General features: G+C 41.9%; 1 protein-coding gene across 25 annotated transcripts in view; it reads right to left on the bottom strand.

The window, feature by feature from the left end:
* The window catches only part of LOC102071518 (poly(rC)-binding protein 3), a 502,832-nt gene that overhangs the window by 30,554 nt on the left and 450,842 nt on the right, over positions 1-21,436 (bottom strand). For 20 of the 25 annotated variants that reach the window (XM_074546639.1, XM_026791003.2, XM_074546643.1 and 17 more), the window contains 9 exons: positions 20,802-20,825; positions 20,674-20,706; positions 17,813-17,929; positions 11,860-11,991; positions 9,063-9,191; positions 8,106-8,249; positions 3,306-3,362; positions 2,745-2,820; positions 927-979 (listed from right to left, as the gene is read on the bottom strand). In XM_074546639.1, coding sequence (XP_074402740.1) covers positions 927-979; positions 2,745-2,820; positions 3,306-3,362; positions 8,106-8,249; positions 9,063-9,191; positions 11,860-11,991; positions 17,813-17,929; positions 20,674-20,706; positions 20,802-20,825 — 765 coding nt within the window. The remainder of the gene's footprint in view (positions 1-926; positions 980-2,744; positions 2,821-3,305; positions 3,363-8,105; positions 8,250-9,062; positions 9,192-11,859; positions 11,992-17,812; positions 17,930-20,673; positions 20,707-20,801; positions 20,826-21,436) is intronic. The other 5 variants (XM_014264264.3, XM_074546719.1, XM_014264272.3 and 2 more) reach the window with 3 other exon arrangements.

The following is a 21,436-nucleotide window of genomic DNA, read 5'->3' as shown; positions in this document are numbered from 1 at the left end:
CAACTTAATATGAATTTGGTTGCAAAGCAACTGATAAATCAGCAGGGAATTTTTTACGTAACAGAAAGTTTAATGAATCACAGCACTCACACCTCCACTTTGTGGTTCTGTATCTTTCTCTTACTGTAAATCATTGCCACTGAGTTTAATAGGGCTTGCACAATATTGTAAGTATCTCTTAAGTAATATAATTGCTATTTGTGATCCCAGCCATGCTTCAGAGCTTTTTTTACTGGAGGGGAATACTTCCATTTTCCAAATGACTCATTTGTAATGAAAATGGAAAAAAGACCCCAACCCTGTCTGCAATAAAATCAAATTAAAGGGGAAGGCATTTTTATGTGATGCCCAGCATATCAGTTGGGCACTTTGAACTGTTTTAAGATTCAGCACCATGTTGCTCATGGACACTGGCCCTGTTGATCACAACCAACCCAGAGCTGCTGGAGCAGGAATGTTCCTAGCCCTTGTTTTTTTAAAAAAAACCCTTATACTGCACCTTCACATTTCCAAAGCAGCTTTTTGGCTCAGGAAAAATGCCATCTTGGGTAGATGTGGGGTTCAGTGGAGATGGCCATGGAGGACTCCAGCCCAACACACAGCACACAGGGCTGCACATTGTTCCAGCCCCTTTGGCCCCTCTGCTGAGACCACCCATGCCAGTGCCAGCTGAGAGATGAATTTTGGGAGCCCAGGCTTTCCTGAAGGCAGCGCAGCCCCGTGGCACTGTCGCCAAGGAGCACGAGAGGGGACAGCCACTCCTGCCCTGCCATCCAGCACTTCTGCAGCCCCTCAGGCCCCTCCCCACAGGCTGAGCGCTGCACAGTCTGTCCTGGGGCTGGCACATCAGCCAAGGTCAGAGGTGTCCCCTCTGGCGGCAGAGGAGCGAGAGAAGAGAAAGAGATACGGACTATTGGTCCACTTACATCATTGGGAATTGTAAGTTCATGGGAACTGGTTGGAGTAGTGGCATCCAGTCCTATTCAGGGGACAGAGGGAAAATGTTACGCCAGCTGTTTGCAAAAACGGCAAGACACAACAAATGAAATTTTAAAGAAGGAAACATACAGAAAGGAGAGGGAAAAAAAAGAGAAAAGAGCAAAGAAAAATAGAGAACTGATAGTGAAACAGAAAAGAAAGCAAAGGATGCAAAACTCAGAGGGCTGGGCTAATTTTAAATTAGTCTTATTTTAATTAACCTTTAACCCATCAAAGCCACAAATGTCACATGAGATTCCAGAGAGTCATCACAAAAAGCTTCTAGAAAATGAAGGGTTTCCTCTAAAAATAAGTCTCCAAAGCTTGTTCTAAACACATCAATTAAGAAATTAATGTATGGCTGAAATTGGACCTGTCTACCAGGAATTCTAGAATATGGAAAATTAAAATGGATGCCAAATGAACAATTAGCTGAACAGAGTACATGTTCATGAAAAATAACAAAAAAGTTAAAATAAGGACAAAGAAATTAACCTAAGAAAATCTGGAAATTATATGTGGGATTAGTTGCTAAAGAAATGTTGGGAAGGATAATTTTGGAAGGGCAATGGACAAAGTACTCTAAGCTACATACATTTGTTTGTAAATTGGGTGGACAAAAGGAAAATGGAATTACTGTTCTAACACACAGTAACATTACAGAAACGTACATCTCACAAATATATCCAGGAAAAGATTAAGGAGCAGGATGTTAATGACAAGAATAAGGAAAACACAAAGCTAGGAAAAGCCATTTAGTATTACTTGTAGGTATTTTATCAGATACATCACAAAGAAACAAAAGTATGTTTGGATGTCATGAATCTTTATCTTATTTTCTCTTTTATTGGTGTTTATTGTATTATCTGTAAAGATATGCCAAAAATAGTAATTTCTAACTAGAATATACAAAAATAAATAAAGTGGCTAATTTTATTTGTTTATATTCAATTATGAATTGCACAAGCTTGTTTCACACTGAGTATCAAGTAGTCAAGTTGCTCAGAGAATTTGTGATGTATGTGATAAAATGTTATTTGCCATACAAAGCATGTACCAGTACAGATACACTTCTGTGAAGTTTTTAGATGCCAAGCATGTATGTTGTGAAGCACAGTGTAAATGTTCATTTGCAGGCTTAAGTGACTTCTCACTCTTCAATCAATAATTCAGCTTCAGCTTTATTAAGTAGGGAGCAAATTTTAAGTCCTTAACTAAATTTCCATGGCATTTTGTAGCTATATCTGAGTTATCTAGCAGGAAGTGAGGCACTTGTCACAGCAGTGATGATTGCAGATGCTCTCAAGACATTTGGCTCTATGAGAACTCAACTTTCAGCATGCCGTGGTTTCTTTAGTTGGTGTTTCTGTGCCATGAGCACAAACTGTTTTCCCACGTTTGCTTCTCTCTGATCCATGCCACCAAAGCATGGACAAGAAGCCCGCCCAGGTGCTTCCCTCAGAACCAACTGGTACATACTGTACGGTCCACAATAACTGTGCAAGGACTGAACAGAAGAAACTCAGGGCTTTTAGCCAAGGGCACAAATGAAGCAGTTGTGATTAATAAAAGTAACAAACAAAGCACGTTTTAGTAATGATGAAAGGAACAGTAACAGAGGTATGGGAGGGAAGAAGAGAGATTAATGTGTAAAAACAGAAGGATTGCTGGTCATTGACCACATTTATTATTAAAATGATGTAATGACCAATGGGAAACAAAGCTGTTAAGAAGAAGGACATCCCCAGGGGGTCATGGGTACGTACCAGGGAAACCAGGGGTGGTCTGCCCAAGGGGAGTAAAGGGGGGATGCTGCATAGCCAACTGGTGAAGCTTGGTCAACTGCAGGGCAGGATGGGAAATTAGAACTAACCAATCAAATGGAATTATTTCAGAGCAGAGAAACCATCTTACGTGTTCTAAAACTGGATTAATTAAAATTATATTGAAAAATAAAAGGTTTAATCATTCATTCTAATCTACCATAGAGAAAAAAAAACCAAAACAAACTGGTTATAAATGACATCTCTACTGTTATTACATGTAATGGCTATTGTTAATATTAACTAATTACTGTAGAATTACATATTAAAAGAACTCAAATATATCACATGCAAAAAGACCAAGATAACTGTCATTTGTTCCTGGGCCATTGTACTTTCTAGCAATTATTACACAAGGTAAGAGATGCAGCTGGGCTAACACTTGGCTACAGATCACGTTGGTCAGGAAAGGTGCCTTTAGGCCATGTCTTTATTGCTAACTGTAGAAAGCAAATGCTGCCCAGAACAAATAAGAGGGAGAGGAACAAAAAGGGAATAATTTACATGTGCTGGACTCACGTCTGGATGAGGGATGGCATACTGCCCCTGAATCGTGAACGCCTGGGAACAACAAGCACAGTTAAGACAGGGTTAGTCAGGTGGGACAAGCAGCATTCCAGTTCTCATCACAAAAGTTTCTCATGCCTCCCCCAGCAAATGCCACCTGCATTGCTTTCCGCAGTGAGTGAGGTTTAATTGTCTTGTGCTGCTTGATAACCCCTGGCACGGCACAGAAAGGTCTCTGTCAGGCTGCCCATGTACCCCTGCAAGCAGTGAACCCCAAGTGCCCCTGCCTGAGCCCTGATGCTCTCGGCCCTCAGGAGCTCTCTTTAGTCCAGCTCTGCCTGCTGGGAGCAGAGCTGAGGACAGAGAGGGGGCCAAGGAGCACAGGGGGTGGCCAGTGACACCAAGGCACCTGGGGAGATGCTGATGCCAGAGCAGCCAGAGGCACAGCAAGGAGGGGACAGGGCTGCTCAGGGGATGCCCTGCTCTGTCCTCCAGCTCCTGACTGCCACGTGTGTGCAGGGTCATGTCCCAGCCAGCTCTGAGACACGTCATCTGACAGCCACAGATACCTGACGGGGCATCTCATGGAGTTCATGCCCAGGCTGCCGTGCCAGTGGGCAGCTGAGCCTGTGTGCTGATGGCAGCCTGTCCTGCAGTGGCTGGGCACAGGGCCAGCAGGCCGGTTTGGAGACAGGAGCATCATGGAGACTCCCAGCACAGTGGGTGGTCTTATCTTCCACAACAAGCCAGATCTCCTCTCTCCAAATCCAGCCACTCTGCACCACAAGAGCAGTGCAAGGGATGTAAGTCCCTTGCAAGTGTCTGGCATAATTTCTGGCAGCACCGGGGTGAGGTGTGGGGGTAAAAAAGCACACGAGTGAGAAGGGATATGGTGGCATGCCTGGCACCAGTTAGCACAGCCCTTTGTCTCTCCTGCTGGTCCTGTTCAACTCTCTGCAGTGGCCTACAAAAAGGAAAAAACTACAGAGAGTTTATGATTTTCTATTATGTATGAAAGGAATGGCATGTCAGAAAAAAAATTAATGTGCTTGTGCTTAGACAGGCAGGAAAGCAGAAGGACAAATTATAACATAAATATTTGTAGTGGGAGAATTATAAACAGGAACAGAGCTGATTAGCTTAGTTTGCAAAATGCTTATTTGACAAAAGGCCTCTTAGAAAGTAATGAATCCTCTGCAAATGATAAAACAATTCATTTAATGGAGTTCGGATATTAAAACCTTTAATGTCTCAACTGCATGATGCACATTTCTGTAGCAGAATTTCCCTTCTGGAGAAGAAACATTTAATTTAGTTTTTAAATTAGTTATAAAGCCAGGCCATAATCTGGAAAACATGCACATGAACAGTTTTCAGGGAGAAAACTGTGTGTACTAGGCTCAATGGGAGGCTCATGGGCAAACATGCATGTGCATCTACAGGGTATGGGCATCACTGATGAGTTGTATATCACTAGGTAAGGTTCTATTCCACAAAAACAAGTGACCACCGTCATCAGTGGGTCTAAAGAAAACATGTATTCAAGCAAACGAAACTTTTTAAACTGTTTCACCAAATGAGGACAACCTCAGTGGGAAGGGGTGGTGGTGGGGGTGCTCTGTGCTCAGCCAAGCCCGGCAGCAGCTTCAGGGAGGTTACAGCTGGGACTGTGGGCAAACAGTGGGTTTGGAAACCATGCTTTGGTGTCTGAGCCTCTGTGCTGGGTCACAAGCGTCTTTTCTGGTCTCAGCTGTACTTCAAACCCAGCTGAGGGAACATCTTTTACATGGCTGTTTTCCAAGCAGTGGTCTGCAAACCAGCAAGAACCCATCACAAAAAGTAACCAGCAAACCAACAGAAGCCACCTCTTCCCTCATCATTCTGCTCCCTCATACTTCCATGTGTACATAGGAGGAAGCAAAAAAACTGGGGAGGTAATAAAAACAATGAATATTTATTTAGTGCTCAGACCAGGTTTACTTGATTGAAGGTAATAAAAACAATGAATATTTATTTAGTGCTCAGACCAGGTTTACTTGATTGCTTGGCATGAAAACTATCAAACTAGAATGGACATGATGAGCCTTGAATTTTCTTCCCCAGGAAAAAAAAAAAAAAAAATAAAGAGAAAGAAAGGTTTTCATTTCTTAGGCTGCCAAAAGGTTATTTGATGATTTAGCTTGAGAAAACAGTATCTCCTTTACCCTTTGTCAGGGAAATCGTGTTTTTGGGGCTGAGGGCTGGGGCTTGCTGAGCTCAAGCCTGATTAGAGGCTACTGAACCATCTGTCCTGTAATGTTCCACTGAGCACAGGGGCCATGGATCTGCTTCCATCCAGTCAAGGGCAACTTCCCTACTGATGTAAGTAACAGCAGGGATGACCTGGTCAGCACATCTCCCTCAATTTAGACCATCATAATGGTGAGAGACATAAAGCAAAGCTGCACCCTCTGAATACCACCAGTGCAGCACACAGGGTAGAAATGTCTAATTTAACCATTGCACATGCTAAATAACTATAGGAGAAGAGTAGGGCAGTGTTCAGTTTCCTTTTAGTTTTGTTATACAATGCAGAATCAAAGAAGCACAAGAGAATTAAAAGCAATACTTGGAGTGGAAGAACCCCAACTTCTTAAGGAAAACTAGAGATTATATTTTGCTAATGTTACTTATTTTACCAAGCGTTAAACAAAATCCTTCCAAGATAGCCACGATGTAATTTAGAATAGAAAAATAACTCCTGATAGCTTAGCTGAAACGTTGAATGGAACTAACAGTGCTAATAAAATTTTATTTTTGGTATTAAGTTCCACTTATGAAACATGGTTAAAGTGGCTTTCCATGCTGGTGTCCAAACACATCTTAAGCATTTTCTTAAAAATTCTGCTTAGTCAGAGCACACAGAAATTCAAAGCACACAGAAGGTGTCTGCCTCTTCCATTCCTTCTCACATCAACAAGGTTCCATTAGAAAAGTGAGAACACTTTAAACTGATAAACTGAAGATGACAAGAGCTATTAGACCTGAAAATAGGATACTTTCAATTATTTATACGAACTGCTCAGCACCCTCTAGCAAACAGTTTCAATGCTTTTGAGTAATCATATACAGCCTTTGAAGGCAGTGGCAATTACAACACTGATAGAATGGGCTGCTGCATATATATACACACGCATATTTCTTAAAGGAAAGCACTGCAGTATAAACTTACATATATGGAGTGAATTATTCTGAACTTTCAGTCATAGACCAGTTTCTGGCACATCATTTTACATTTCAATTCAGCTTTGGTCACTAAAGAAGCAGATTTCTTATTTTGATGACAACAAATAACAAAAGTAGGCTCAAACATGATGAAAGTGACTACATCCAGATTATAAAAATCTGGATATCCATCAGAACAAATCATTAGAGAATAGAAAGTAAAACTCTGAGACAAAAAAAATCAGAGACAGTTCATGACAAGGGCTGTCCAGAAGCATTTTGGCATTTGCTTGGGAGGTGTGTGCTGCTGTGCAAGAGCTTCCTTACACACCAGCAGATTGTGGTGGCACAGGTCATCACACCAACAATGCCAGCAGCACCTTGGGCACTCAGCCCCACCAGGAACTCCATGTCCAGCTTCTCATATGATCTCCAAATTGCCTGAGGTGGGACACAGTCTGTGCCATCAGCACACAACCTGTGACAGGGTGATGGCCTTGGATGGGCTGATGGGGTGGGAGGGGGGCCACCCTGGTAATTGGGTAATTGCTTAAAAAGAGCATTGGCATCACCTTGGGGAAAAGATCTGGTTGGGTGGGGGTGCCTTGCTGCCAGAGGGGCTTTACGTATGTTAATCCTGAGTAGATGTCTGCCTTACTCTAGGCTGGGTTTTTGGGGTCAATTTCCCCTTGAGTCAGGCAGGGCTTGCAGCATCTCACTCCTCCACCACTGCTCCAAGCTTGGTGGCTACACAGGTCGCCTTGTGACCCCTCCATAGTGTTTTTAGGGGATTTATCAGCTCTATTTATCATTGGCTCTTCAGTGAAAGCTGCATCCCCTCTGCAATGGACGATGGCAGACCAGTCCTGCTATGCCTCTGTCACGCACTGCAGAGTCATTTCAGACATTACTAAAAGACACAGAAGAGCCTATTGCATGCGGTTTTTTAAAGGCAGACGAGATACAGCCTGAATGATACAGCTTAAGGTGAAGGAGGAATCATCAAAACTTCTTCACATAAAAAAGAAACAGGAATGCTGTTCTTGGGTTATCAATCAGGCTGTTCCACACCATTGCTGGGAAGGTCTACACTTGCATGCAAGTAGCTGCAGCCACTTTGGAATTCCATTGCTACTTGGTCCCGAGGGACTACAAGCACTGGAAATTATGTGTGTGTAAATCCTTACGGCAAAAAGCACTGTTTGGTCCCAAAAAGTATGAAAACTATGAGAGAAAAATTACACTTTTCATTAGCAGAAATGTCCCACTGTTTCATCATCTCTCAAAATTGACAAAACTGCTTATACTGCTAGTGAAGCTGCAAGTTAAGGAAAAAAAAAACCCAACCACTACAATAAGTAGGGCTGCCGCACTCAATGAGCTCCTGATCTGGACACCTCTCAATCTGCAGAAGGGCACACCTTTCTTAATCACAGAAGTCAATGTTAAATCTTGGTAAAATACCAGGTTGTCACAATTTTGTGTAAAGTTTGCAATGCAGTGTTCTCCTCTCCTGCAAACAGTAAGCACACACAGTAGACAAAGCACATCCATACTATACCAGGCAAGAAAGAGTAAAAGTTGAAAACTAACAGGCGCTGGCTGAGGCTGGGCCAGGACGGTGTGGTTTCCAGCTGAAGCCAAAATGGTGTCTGCTCTTACCTGGCCACCTGCAAAAATGATAGGTGCAGAGGCAGGTTTGGGACGGTAGGGGATGGTGGCACCTTTGGGTGGGGACTGCAGACAAAAACACAAAGCGGTCAAAATGTAAAACAAAGCAGAGCTTGTATTAAAAAGATGTCTCTTTTTATAAACACTGGTCACCTCAGACAACAAGGCATGCAGGTAACCCACCCAGCCCACCCTGCCCCCCACCCCATCAGACCAAAAGCACGCTAGAGGCCTCCTGTCTGGGCTTCAAGGGAAGAGCTGAGGACCTGAGTGCATGGCCAAAACAGGCAATGGTGACACCTGTGGTTTCATTACTGCCACTGTCAGACGAAGCTATGAAGCTTCATGAAGCATGTTAAGGCATTTCAGGAAACAGGGGCATGGTTGATGGCTTGGAAATTATGGGTGTTTTCAGTAAGGGTTAAAAGGCCCAGATTTTTATATAAATTTATTTTGTGTATCATTTAATCTAAGGGCTAAAAAACTGCCATCAACATGAAACTTACTGGTCTTATGGCAATGACCTGACCCTAAGGAAGCAAAAAGTCCTGGCAGGTCAGAATAATTTTTATTTTAAATAAGACCTGGATGTTTTCTGCCCTATTCCACACCAGAACAAAATGTGTTTCTTTCAGAATGACTGCAGCTCTGTTCTGGACCTGGTTGTTGTTCAACAATATCATGACAGCCTTTGACTGCTAAATCTTGCTGCAAGAGGCTCTCAAACACCAGGAAAAGCAGAGTTTAACAGAGCCTCTGGAAATCCCTGGCTCAGGAAGGGCAGGCAGCACCTCAGGGGAACTCATGGCAATTGACAATTATTAATAATGTCTTTGAGCATCTCCTGAGTGAGAAGGGACACGCAGGGTGCCCACTCACCTCCAGCATCACCACGCAGATCTGCTTGACGCACTGGATGATGGCGTCGGGAGTGCCAGATATGGTCACGGCGCGCTCCGTCGAGTTGGGCAGCATGTCCCCTGCCACCTGCACCTGCGCTCCTGTGGACTTGAGCAGAGACAGGGCAAAGACACTGTCACTGCCATGCAGGCAAGGGCACCTCTCCACTCTTCCACTGAGACAACAGAGGGGGTGCACCCCTAAACTTTTTGTCCTTTCTTTGCTGGATGTGGTAGAGCCCATATGGAAACTCCTACCCTGGACATGGATTTGGTCGTTCAAGCCAGCTTGCCAACACTACCACCCCAGGGAGATTAGTCCTCAGTAGCTGAGAGCTGAACTTCATGAGAAGCATTTTAACCCTCTCAAAGACTGACAGTTTCAATGCTGACTAAAAAGTGAACAGGGTGAAATAAAGTACTCTTCAATAATAAAAAAATAAGAAGAAACAAACCCCAGTAATTGAAGAAGCTCAGCTAATCAAATGAGTCACTCTTTAATCTACTGATAAATGGCTTTTTAATCTACTGATGGCTGACTTGTGTCTCTTGTTGAAATTCAGGCTTCCTTATGCTATATGGTACAGAAGCACTTCTAAATCATAATTAGTGTTGATTAAATTAACTTTTAGCTCATTAATGAAACCAAGAAAGTAATGAGCCACTTTTGGGATTATTTTTTGCACTGTTTTTTAAATTTGATCTTGGCACTAGTGTGTTTTAGTCTAAAAAAAAAAAAGGAAGCCCAAACAACCCTTGACATTATTAAACAAACACAGAAGACCTTTTCAGTGAATAGAGAAAAACACATTTGATGTTGACCAAGCTCTTTAACATATTGCACAAAAGATCTATTTCTGACTGTTATGCAACGCAGCATTTGGGCTTTAAAATACAAGTATTTTCAGTAACCATTGCCTTTGTGTCAGTCAGCAAGGAGTTAATTTGTTTTCCTGCTAGTTATACACAACACGTGTTATCCTTCTTTCCAAAGACTGATTAATGTACTGATTTCATCTTCTGTTTGCTAGTGCTGTTTAAGGCCAAAGTATCAATTCCATGCTCCACAACAGACTTTGGAATTTCACTGTAATTTGATTAATCCCTCATGCTTTTACTTTCTTTTTTTTCATAATGTTATCTCAAAAATAGTACTGCAACCCTACTGTTTCTGGGTGCATGACTGAACACAAAAGACCCCTCCTTTTGCAACTGTTCAGTATGTTGTGTGATGATGAAATTAGATCACATCTTGGGCTGGATGCTCGATTTCCCCCTCTTTCCTGGTATTTGCTTTTTAATGTACATTCCTGGGTATCTGTGCATCCAGCACAAAAGACTGCCAAGTACCAGAGTCATTTATGCATTTACTCCCAGTGCTGATCTGGTTTATTCTCTGACTTTCATCAATAGCAAAAAACAAGTAATATTTTGTCCATTATCCTTATGCTTAGGAAGATGTGCAGTGTGACTTCTTGCTACATTAACCTTATCAAAACACCTATTTGGCCAAAAACTATCCTTTTACTTCCTTGTACCAGACTACAGGCAATTGCTCCTGAAACTATGCTCACCAGGACAATCACTTCAGTCACTTATTTAGCCAACAGACCAATCTCACCTTTAAAAACCTATGTCTTGGGCACATTCTCACAGTGCTCTGAGTGAAGTTACCAATATTTAATATAAAATCCAAAGTATGGACAGCTGTAAAACCTGGAGCTAAGCAATCACTAGCACACAGTTCACACTCATGCCTGCTTCTATTTTAACACAACTAAGAAGTCAACTTAAAAGCTCCATAAAACCTACTGTCTTGGATCCACATTTTAGATTAAAAAACCCAAAGTTCCAGCTTTGAAGAGCCTGTCAAAATCCTTTTGTTTTGACGTAGATCAAAAAAATTGATCAACATGTTATCTTAAAATTCAACACTTCATCCGATGTTGGAATGAATTCAAATTTAGAAGGAATATTGTCACTTCCTCCAGAATAACAATCCATTTTTCTGAAATGTCCTATTCAGATTTTCTCTATATAACTGAGCATATACCTGATTTTCTTGTATGAGTGGTTACAAACACCAGATCCTTGGCATGGCATGTGCTATATTGTTAACAGTCATGCATGGAAGAGTTAAAACAGGCTTTTTGGCTTTTTTTATGGTACTTTTTGCATTTTTTGGTTAGACAAAAAAGTGGCTCCTAGCACACTGAATGAATACCTCTAGATAAATTCTGGACTAAGAAAAATTCTGCATGTGTTTGGAATGCATCAAATCAGGTCACCTGTGGCCCAGTGACATTAAGGAGAAACAGAGAAGGTGCATGAAAATAACACTTTTCTAGAAAGTAGGTCTATTAGATTGGAATCCCCAGTGCTGCTTAGGCTTTTCTCTGACTGTAAGGGTGGTAACTAACTTGGAAATGGCTGCAACTCTTTGACTTGGGGTCCCCTGAGTATTTCTGGGCAGGGATCTGCGCTGGAAAACAAACTTGAAGAGCCATTTGTCACTGTTGCTTTGCTTAATTGTGCATGAAAGACTTTATACACTGTAAAGCTGTTTCTCTATTTCACATGTGGTCTTTAGTGTCAAGAAAAGTACAAGTGCAGCTGTGCTGGACCCCCTGCTTCTCCCAGACCAAGGCTTTTCCAGGTTTAGTCGACGCATGCTCATGTTGGTGTGATCAGCAAAGTGCAGTGGATGATGCTGGCAGGGCACATTGCAGCAGGATGCTGAGCTAGCCAGCGTCCCCAGAACACATCCCAAGACTTACCTCCCTGATTTCCTTGATTTTGGAACCTCCTTTTCCTATGAGGGATCCACACTGACTTGCTGGGACGACGAGCCGCAGCGTTACGGGCGGTTTGCTTGTCACCGAGCTGTTTGTCATCGAAGCGTTGATGTCCTGTAATCACAGTGCCAGCCAGCATTAGCAGGGCATTTGTCACTCCAGGTGAGCACCCAAGGGCTCACAGCAAATGCCTGGGCTGTCTGTGGAGATCTGGGAGCGTGCAACCAGCTGTGGCTGGTTTTTGTGGTAAGGAAAGCCCACCACAGCTCTGCCAGTGCTACACTGTAAGCTTGAAGCTGCCTGTGCCAGAGGAACCTTCAGATGTCTGGCATTGCAAGATCCATATTGTGGGACCAGAGGGCAGGACTAGGAGGAGGAGGTGGTGTCTGCTACTAAACCAGCCAAAACAGATGGAAGAGGCAAAAGGCTTTTGGACTCACAGGCTTCCAAAACCTGTTTCGGTCTGTTTTGGTCTCTTTTCCAACACCTCAGTTAGAAAATTTATACTGTGTAATACATCTCTACATTTCACGTCACTTCCCAGACTGGATTCAAAGGAAAATGATTAAAAAAAGGAATGACAAAGAACATGAATAATCTGAAGCAAAGAAAATCAGAGGATTTTGATAATTCTGCCACCTTCTAGATTTATTTCCTCTTTTGTAGCAGGTCCATGAATATTTGTAGCACTACACAATTTCTAAAATATTTTCCATCATGGTTATGTGACCAAAGTACAAAAAGCTCAGCAGAACAGTGATTGCCTGTGTCCAGGTAATGAAACACACCCGTGTATCCCAATGTCCAATGAGACTACATTACACATTCCCATAAGCACTTCAACTTGTTGCAAGGTTTGAATTGTTTCAAATATATTTTGTTTGTTCAAAATCTTGTAGGCAAGACAAAGCAATCCCTCTAAAGATTTCATCACAGAGGAAAAGATAAATTTTATCTTTCCACTGATCAGTGGGATGCTTTGAGGGAACCTAGGATGAAAAAATAAAAAGCCAGGAGCTGCACTGCAGCTACTCAACAACTCATGAGAATCTCAGAGAGTTTTGGTAACACTAGCTGTGAGCTGAGAAGACTCATCTGTGAGGTGGCATGGCACAGCTATTATACTCTCCATAGGAATGTTACCAAAGATTAGGACAGGGATGAGAAAACATGCATTTCCTATGAAGTCACTTATGATGCAACAGGAGCTGTGTCAGACAGAACTGAAGTGATTTCCTATGCTTATAAAGACTATCACTTTAACAAAAAACCAAACCAAACCAAACCAAACCAAACCAACCAAACAAACAAAAGTGCCTATATTGTGCAATCAGGACCCCAAATTATAAAAAAAACAATCAACAACAGAACTACTCAGCACTTCAAGCAACTCTGCACATCTCACTAAACCAGTGTGGGAGACCTGTGACACCAGCATTTATTCCTACGGTATGTTCCCAGTTTTGATGGCAGCATTCTTCCATCCAAGAAAAGGCTTAGTATGGCCTTAATTAGCTTAAAAGAGAAGAAAATAAAATCTTGAATGCAACAAGGCATTGCTGCATGTGACAAGACAGCTACCAAATCTACTAAAATCCTCTACCAATCTATCAAATCCTCTGCCAGCCAGTAGTAACTCATATTCTGTTTAGTGGCTGTGTCAGTGAGAGACTGCAATCCAAAACAAAGCCAGAGGGATAACAGAATTTGCAGTACCCATGTATCTGAGATGAAGTTATGCTGATTTTTCAGCTGGAAGATGACATGTCTGTATCATGTTTGTGTCAGGTGGAGGCACGTGTAGGTGAATAATCCTGTTCAGCCACACAGCACAAAACTTAATCATGTCTCCTACTTCCATATCATATGCAGCCTGGCCTCAAAGCCTTCACTGAAATTTCTGCCTTCAAAATCACTTTGTAGGAGCTGGAAACCACTACTCTCTTTCGTCCTCACTATTTAAGAAAAGCAACATCTAAACATGGGAGCTCAGCAGCGTGGAGTGCATACAGGAATTATTCCAGCTTAAAAACATGACAAAGGAGAAACATGCAGAAAAAAAAAACCCTCAGAACTGCAGGCTTCCAAGTAGGGCCCAAGACTTTCCCACAGAACAGTCATCTTTCAAACTGGGAGATTCCTATTTATTTAACCCCTAACTTTTTGTGACACTGCATCCATTCCTCCAGGGCTGAGTCAGACGCTACAGCTGGACCTTGTATGGCTTTCTCCCGGCTTGGTGGGCTGCTCCTCAGCCAAGACAGGCTAACTGGGAGCCTGGAGGTGCTGAAGAGCCAGCAGAAGCTCTTGGCATCCCCAGGTCATAGCACATAAGGCTTCCCAAAACTAATCTGGCAGCTCAGAATTCTACCACACCTCCAAGGAAAAAAAAAATTCTTTTTTTCTGGTTTCAAAGAAAATGTTAAATTGTCCAATTTCCACAGCAAGGAGGATTCTGTGAGGCGGCTTCTCCCTTGGAGATGACCAGCACAGCATTGATCACAGTTGTACTGGCAGGAATTTATGTTTGTCAGAAAGGTATCACCCTAACTGCTTTTATCACTTTTTCTCTTCTTCTTCTCTTCTCTGACTTCTAGAGCCAAACAAGTGCTTCATAGATGTTTACAGAGGAACAAGGATTCAGAAATTCCTTTTCTTACTCATCTGGAGAAGGTCTGACTACCATGCTGTGCCTGCTGGTTATTCCAGTGCTTAAGTACCATGTGCTTTCAGACCTTCAAGCAAAGCTAGAGCTGCCCCAGTGACGTTACAGCTTCACCAGTGAAGTTACAGCTGCGTTTCTTGGGTTTCAGCCTCCAGTCCAAAAGTGACTGCACTAAAATGTCCCCTCTTGCAGTTCCAGGGGTCTGCCTGGGTTAATGTCATTTTCTAACAACTCTTTGCCCTGCAGTGAACACTTTAGGTATTCATTTAAATACCTACTTAGCTTGTAAATTCATCATAAGACTGCTTGAAAAGCAACTTCCATTAGGAAGGTTGTCAAAGCAGAGTCATATAAGGCTACAGAACAACCAGAAGACAAACCCAACCTTTCTCATTTTTTTATCTCTCTGACATATTTTGAAATTTTTACTAACATTACAAAAGCATTCCAGGACTTCCTACACTGGCTTATCTCTAGGTATATAGCTGTAGGGTGGAAATTAAGGGTTCAAGGTCTTCATGTGGGTGTGCATGACAAATACCAAAACAGTCCCTCAAAGCAGCAGTCTCACACATGCACCTTTTTTCTTCTGTTTCAAGATAGCTGCAATAACCAGAGCTGGACTGAATCTTCATATGCTGAAGAAATCTCCAGCATATGCATGAAAAACAGCACTTGGTAGCTAGCTAATTTGTAATTTTTGAAACAGCACTTTATTTTGCCTGCAGAGTATTACAGTTACCTCATTTTATTGGCAGGAAGATTTATAGGAAACCTAACTGATTTTTACTACTGTTCCTTTAAATATACCACAAACCAATTATGTTAAAACTAAATACAGATATTTCAGAGCAGTACTTGATCTGCAGACATTGCCAATACTCCTTTGTTAATGCTCATATGAAGAGCCCAGGCTATCCTCTAAAACCTGCAAGTGCAAATAAATGCAAAATCCAGCCAGATGCCTGAATTTCAGCTTTCTTTGCCTATTGCTACCTACAGCACTTTCAAAGACTATGTGGTGTTGGGTGGTGGGCTGGGGATCTGATGCCATGCAGTGTTTGATGTTTGTATGAAACATGCAGCATTATTTCCACTGGGTACTCATTTTGGTGGGAACTGGCAGGGATTATCTGTGCTAATGATTCTCAGCATTTTACAGGATGAGGAACATGTTTTTCCTGTAGAGAGCAGAGACACTGCTCTCTCCAGGATTCTCTGGATTGGAGAATATGGCACTGTGCACCAAGCTACCTCTTAAACTAGAAGAAACAGGGATTGGTCCATGATGGGTAGGAGTTGAAGTGGAGAAAGAGATGACAATAGGAGGTTTTGAAATTGGGTTAGATAGAATTACTTGTGGTTCTGCAGGCTTAAACCTCAAAATCATTATTATTTCATTAATAACTGGAAAAAACCTCCCCAAGCATTCTTATAAAATGTGCCATGCCACAAAACCAAGACATTTTATCAACATACTGAAAGTTTGGAATATCACGCAGGAAGATCTGAAAACCCATGAAGGACTGAAGAAATAGAAATGGGATTAACACCTGCAGTATTAAAAAAAGTAATTTGTCTGGAGCCTGACAGGAATGTTTGCCAAGACTGAAGAGGTGGAAACTTCTCAGCAGGAGCTGGGGACACCCACCAGGCAAAAGCACGGGTGTGTGCAAAGAATTAAACTAGTAGGAGGTGAGCCATTTCCAGCAGTGGCAAGGATATGACAGCATGGTAAGTAGGATAGGGGACTGTTAATGCTGTTAAATAAACCTTTGTGGAACTTCATTTGCAACCTGTCCGCAATTAACTCAGACATTTAACATAAAATGTAACCAGAAAAAGCTGGAAAGGGACTCCTAGAGTCATGAGAGGGGTGAGTCCTCTGAAAGACTGGGCTTGGATTCACTCTCTCTGGCAAAAGCAAAGGTGTGTGGGGATAAAATCAGCTTCTAAATATATATCTAGAAAGGGAAACCTCAGGGATGGAAAGGCAAGAATTATCTAAACTAATGGCCAGTACAGGCATAGAAACAAAGCTTCATGAGCTGTTCATGAATAAAGTGAGGTGAGGAGCAAAGAGAAGGTGTCTGATTATCAGAGACCTGCAGTTGTGAACCCAGTATCAGGAATAGTAAAAATTCTAACTAGCTTCTGATCATGCTGTGAAGTTACAAGTCCAAGCCATCCAGCTGATTCTAGAAGATAACTGCATCTGGTGACTTAGGAGCTCTCTTCTAGTTGTGTTGCTCTAAATTTGAACATTTGCCATGTGTAAATAAAGGCACATGCTGACAATTCTCATCAATTCCACCATCTCCCTGTGCTATGGGGAGATGTGGAGACTAACCTTGCTGACTTGGAGAAATGAAAATTCTTAAGAGAGGCATTGGCATCCCTCTGGTTTAATCCATCCTCAAGAGACCCTGCCCTTTGCTTCAGGGTGCAGGTGACTCACTCTACCTGTCTGCAAGCTCCTCCATTAGGAAAAGGGGAACTGCTTCCTGCAGGGGCATCTGCCTCTCCAGAGAGGACAGGAGAGCTGCCAGGACTAGACATATGATTTTCAAAAGTAGAGGGAGTCAAATCCTCTCCAGAGTGACCAGGGTTCATGTTCTGTACTCTGCTGCCTTTCCTGTGAGGTTCTCTTTTAAAATGGCGACCATATCTAATTGTAGCTGGTCCATGAAACTGAAGGAAATCTCAACAATTTAGATACAGATCTGCACAGAACACTTACATTCACATAGAGTGAATTGAATTCCTGCATTACTTACTCTGAGTGCCTTTAATAGGTTTTAAAGGACAAGCCTTAAATGTAGTAATTGGTAATCATATAGCTTGTTTTAAAAAAAAAAATTATAGTTAAATGAGTTATATATTCATTTTGACATATATAACATTTACATCAATACCAACTGGATTCATACAAACAGAGTTAAAAGTTAGGCAATTATTCTTTTCAAATCAAACCCACAGTGGGAATAGAATTTTTCCAAGACATTTTTCCTACCATTAGCACACATTACTAAAAGCAATTGCTTTTCCCTGAAGCCTCCAAAAAGCAAAAGAAATGATCAAACATCTTGTAAATTTACCCATTATTTTTCTTCAGCATTGCTGCCAAAAGCATTTATAAAAATATAACCACTTTCATTGCTATTAAATAGAACATTAAACAAATCCTATTTAACATTAAAGCAAACATGAGAAAATTCACACAGTGTTTGTATTTCAACTTGAAGAGAGGAAAAAAAATTATTTGCTTACCTCTTCAAATTTTAGTGCAATCATAGAAAAAGCTTTAAAAATTGCATCTGTTGGGCCTGTTATTGTCACAATTCTCTCTGGACAAGTGCCTTCTGAAATATTGATTCGAGCACCACTCTGTCAAAAGGAACAAATATTTTTCAAAGTTATACTTCCCAGGGAGCAAACAAAGTAGGATTAGGAATATAGCTTGGGAAGGAATACCTTGAGGCATCTAATTCCCTTCCTTGCAACTGCAGCCCCAACATCATATAATTTCAACATAAACTGATCACATTCCAAAAATTCATGTAACTGCAGGAAGCTGGATTCTGTCTGGGTAAATTCTTCTGCAGCCTTCTTTGCAGCATGCAAATAGCACCTCTGTAACTCAAAGTTGCAAATAATTGCATAATCAAGCCTTTTTCCTTCCTTCTTTCAGGATTAACCTTAAGTAGGACCGGAGCTGCAGAATTTAGGAGAAGGTGGTTGTCTCCAGGGAGCACCAGCATTTCCCAGGAGCGATGCACCTCTCTGGTTTGGAGCCCCAAAGGTGAGGCTTGGCTTCTCTGCCTCTCTGCTGGGGCCTTGCTTTGCACCATGGAGAAGGCCCCTTGAAAATGTGCCTCATGTGAAGGCAGCCAGGTAATATGCACTAAACATTCCTTTAAAAGACTAGTGGTAGGACAGGACACACCAACAGTACTGTGTCCATAGGACAAGGAGCCTGTTGGATGGAGTCAGAAAACCAGAAGTGACTTAGGGAAGCCAGGCTCGGTTCTCTATGTCACTGTGGTAGTGCAGAGAAAATGTCTCTACCAGGGGGTTTTATATATTTAGAAATTTATATACATATTTAATATATATTTAAGAGGATCTTTAGTGTAGTAATGATCAAATCAGCTTCACATAAGAGCCACCCTACACATTCTCTGAGATTTCAGTCCTGGAAATGTGTGAATGCAGCCTAACAAGACTGGAGCCTCAACTCACCCACAGGCATTGACCTTCTTGGGGATCAGGGCCTGAAGCCAGTGTGAGACAAGCTGGGTTAGTTTGGCCTTTGCCTGCAGGGTCACCTCACAGCTGCTGACGTGCTGTGTCCAGCCCTTAACCACCCCGTGCTGCTGCTCTACTGCAAGAGACTGTGCTTCCCCACATGGCAGCACCCCCACACAGCATGGAAAAAACCAAGGCTCAACACTACTGAGAGAGAAATTTTCCTGCCACAGACCTGGGCACAGAACTGAGAGTTCTGTACTTTTCTGTAGGCCTGAAGTTGTCTCTGACATTTCCTCAATGACAGAATTGTCTCTGACATTTCCCCAAAGACAGAGCTACATTTCACACCATAAAGATGGAGTGCACGCTGCCACATCTGCCAGGGAAGTCAAAACAAAAGCTGCATTTTGCTTTCAAAGAAGTACTGAAAAAGGTAGTAATTTAAAGAGTGACCAAATTATCATCATATGGAGATACAGCCTCTCAGTCCTGTGCTGATATAAAGATGCGTACAATTCCATTATTAAAAAAAAAACCCCAAAAAGATAAAGTGTCTTCTGACCACGGATCCATGACAGCAGAGTTGCAAGATTGGAAGAACATTTGATATTTATCTTGAAAGACAGACCAAGCATCATAGGTATTCTCTAAGTTGTTTTACTAAGAAGTCAGGAGCACTCTCCAATGATGGCTACCCTTCTGTGCATACAATTTATGTACAAAGATATACGCTCATGATCATAATTAATAATTACACTAAAATGTGTTTAATTAAGTTTACCTAGTACACTGCAAAAAAATTTTCTTATATTTTTTCCTTTAAGTCTTAGCAAATGGGTGAAAATATGGGTGAAAACATGTCATCAAAAAAGGAGCTCAGAACTCCGTCAGCCTGACAATGAAATCCCTGTTGTGTATATTTAAAGACGGATGTCTACAATTTTCTTTACTAAAATACTTTGACATTTCCCTGCCACAGACCTTCTATCAGAGTAGAAAACAACAAAGCAGTTGACAGTAATGTACTGCAGCTTTACTGGAGCCAAACTGACTTTCCTGGAGGCATCCTCTTTACACTGCACTCCTATAGTTTAAAACAGTAGGATTTCTCTTCTGATTTATACTTTTAGCGGTGGCTTCAAAGCAGAAAAATTACATGGATCTCCAGGTAGGATGTGCTGCCTTGCAGGACCAGTGTGGGTCGGCAGCTTCCACCTGAGCACACTCCTCTGAAGATAGCACAGCTTGCTCTGTGGCAGGGAAAGAAGCCTGCAGACACTGGGGAGACTGAGATTTATGCAGTGCCCTGTTTTAATCCTATTTGTCTTTAGCCTTTTCAAAGGATTGGAATGGTAGGTGTGCAGGTCTACTCTGCCCACATCCTACTCACAGCTGCAAAATGAGGAAAAGCTAAGGCTTTGCCAAGACATGGCTGAGAGATGCTCTGGCTTGTACACATCTGGCTCCAGCTCTGCTGAAGCTTGTATCTACCCTCAAACTTGACGTGTGTCAGTCTAACATTGAGTTTCAGAATTCTGGAAACTCTACCAGGAGGCCAAGCCATGTGCAGGACTGATGTTGATATGCTAATGAAAGATACAGTGGGTCTGATGCACAGAACCATGCTGTGAGCTGTTTTGAGATAAGGCAGCAGCAGGCACATCGCTAGGGGAATGAAAGACTCCAGACTGCTGCAGCGATAAGGAGGTTACATTAAAAACAATGTTTAATTTAGGCCAGCATATTTATACCCCAGTGCTTGCAAAGAACAGGGATGTTGAACAATCGGCCCACTTGATGGCAGCATCGGTCTGCACATGCTGAACTCGCTGTTTCTGAGCTGGAAAGGAAGCAAGTGAAGACATCAAAGCTTGTCTTACCTCCTCCCTCATCTTCTTCACTGTCTCACCTTTCTGTTAAAGAAGCAAAAAAAAACCCCGTTAGCCTGGGCTAAGACAAGAGAAATGATATACAATAGTTTGACATGAATATAAAGTTATTTTCTGACCTTTCCGATAATGCTTCCAACCTCCTGCAACAGAAAAAAAAGAGACACCGTGAATGATACGATTTGTTACAGAAGAGCATTTGTGCTGTTCCTAAGCTATTTCACTATCATTTATTTCAAACCTTCAGTGTGAAGCATAGCTCCCTTCCATTGTTGCTGTATACAAATATGCCATGTTAGATACAAAGGGATGGACTAAAAATGCAGCTTTGCAGCCAAGTGATTGTGCAAGAAAAACACTTTTAACAGAAACCGATCTCGTGGTTACAGATCCATCCCGCTACTATAAACACAGACAAATCCCTATCAGGGAATGAAAAGTTAAGAAATAGCAGAACTGCACGATCTAGTGGAGAAAATGAGGTGTAATACAAGCATCAAAATAATTGCTGGTTTTTCCAAGGGCAGGTATTTACCCTCCTTATGCATTGTAATAGTGAGAGCTGAATTTCCACGCTACCAAGTGTTATTGTGTAAACACCTGGTGGCCTGTCTTAATCTCCCTATTAAGCACTTAGAGAACAATAATTGCTAATCACTTTTTAAGGATTTGGGAATTGCTACTGGCCTCCTACAATCTTCCACCAAAGGAAAGAAACTACTGAGAAGTGTGGCTTTGAACATACAGTGGCAGT

This window comes from Zonotrichia albicollis, chromosome 1 (assembly GCF_047830755.1).
Source record: "Zonotrichia albicollis isolate bZonAlb1 chromosome 1, bZonAlb1.hap1, whole genome shotgun sequence".
Classification (NCBI taxonomy): Eukaryota; Metazoa; Chordata; class Aves; order Passeriformes; family Passerellidae; genus Zonotrichia; species Zonotrichia albicollis.
This window is presented reverse-complemented; position numbering and strand designations above follow the sequence as displayed.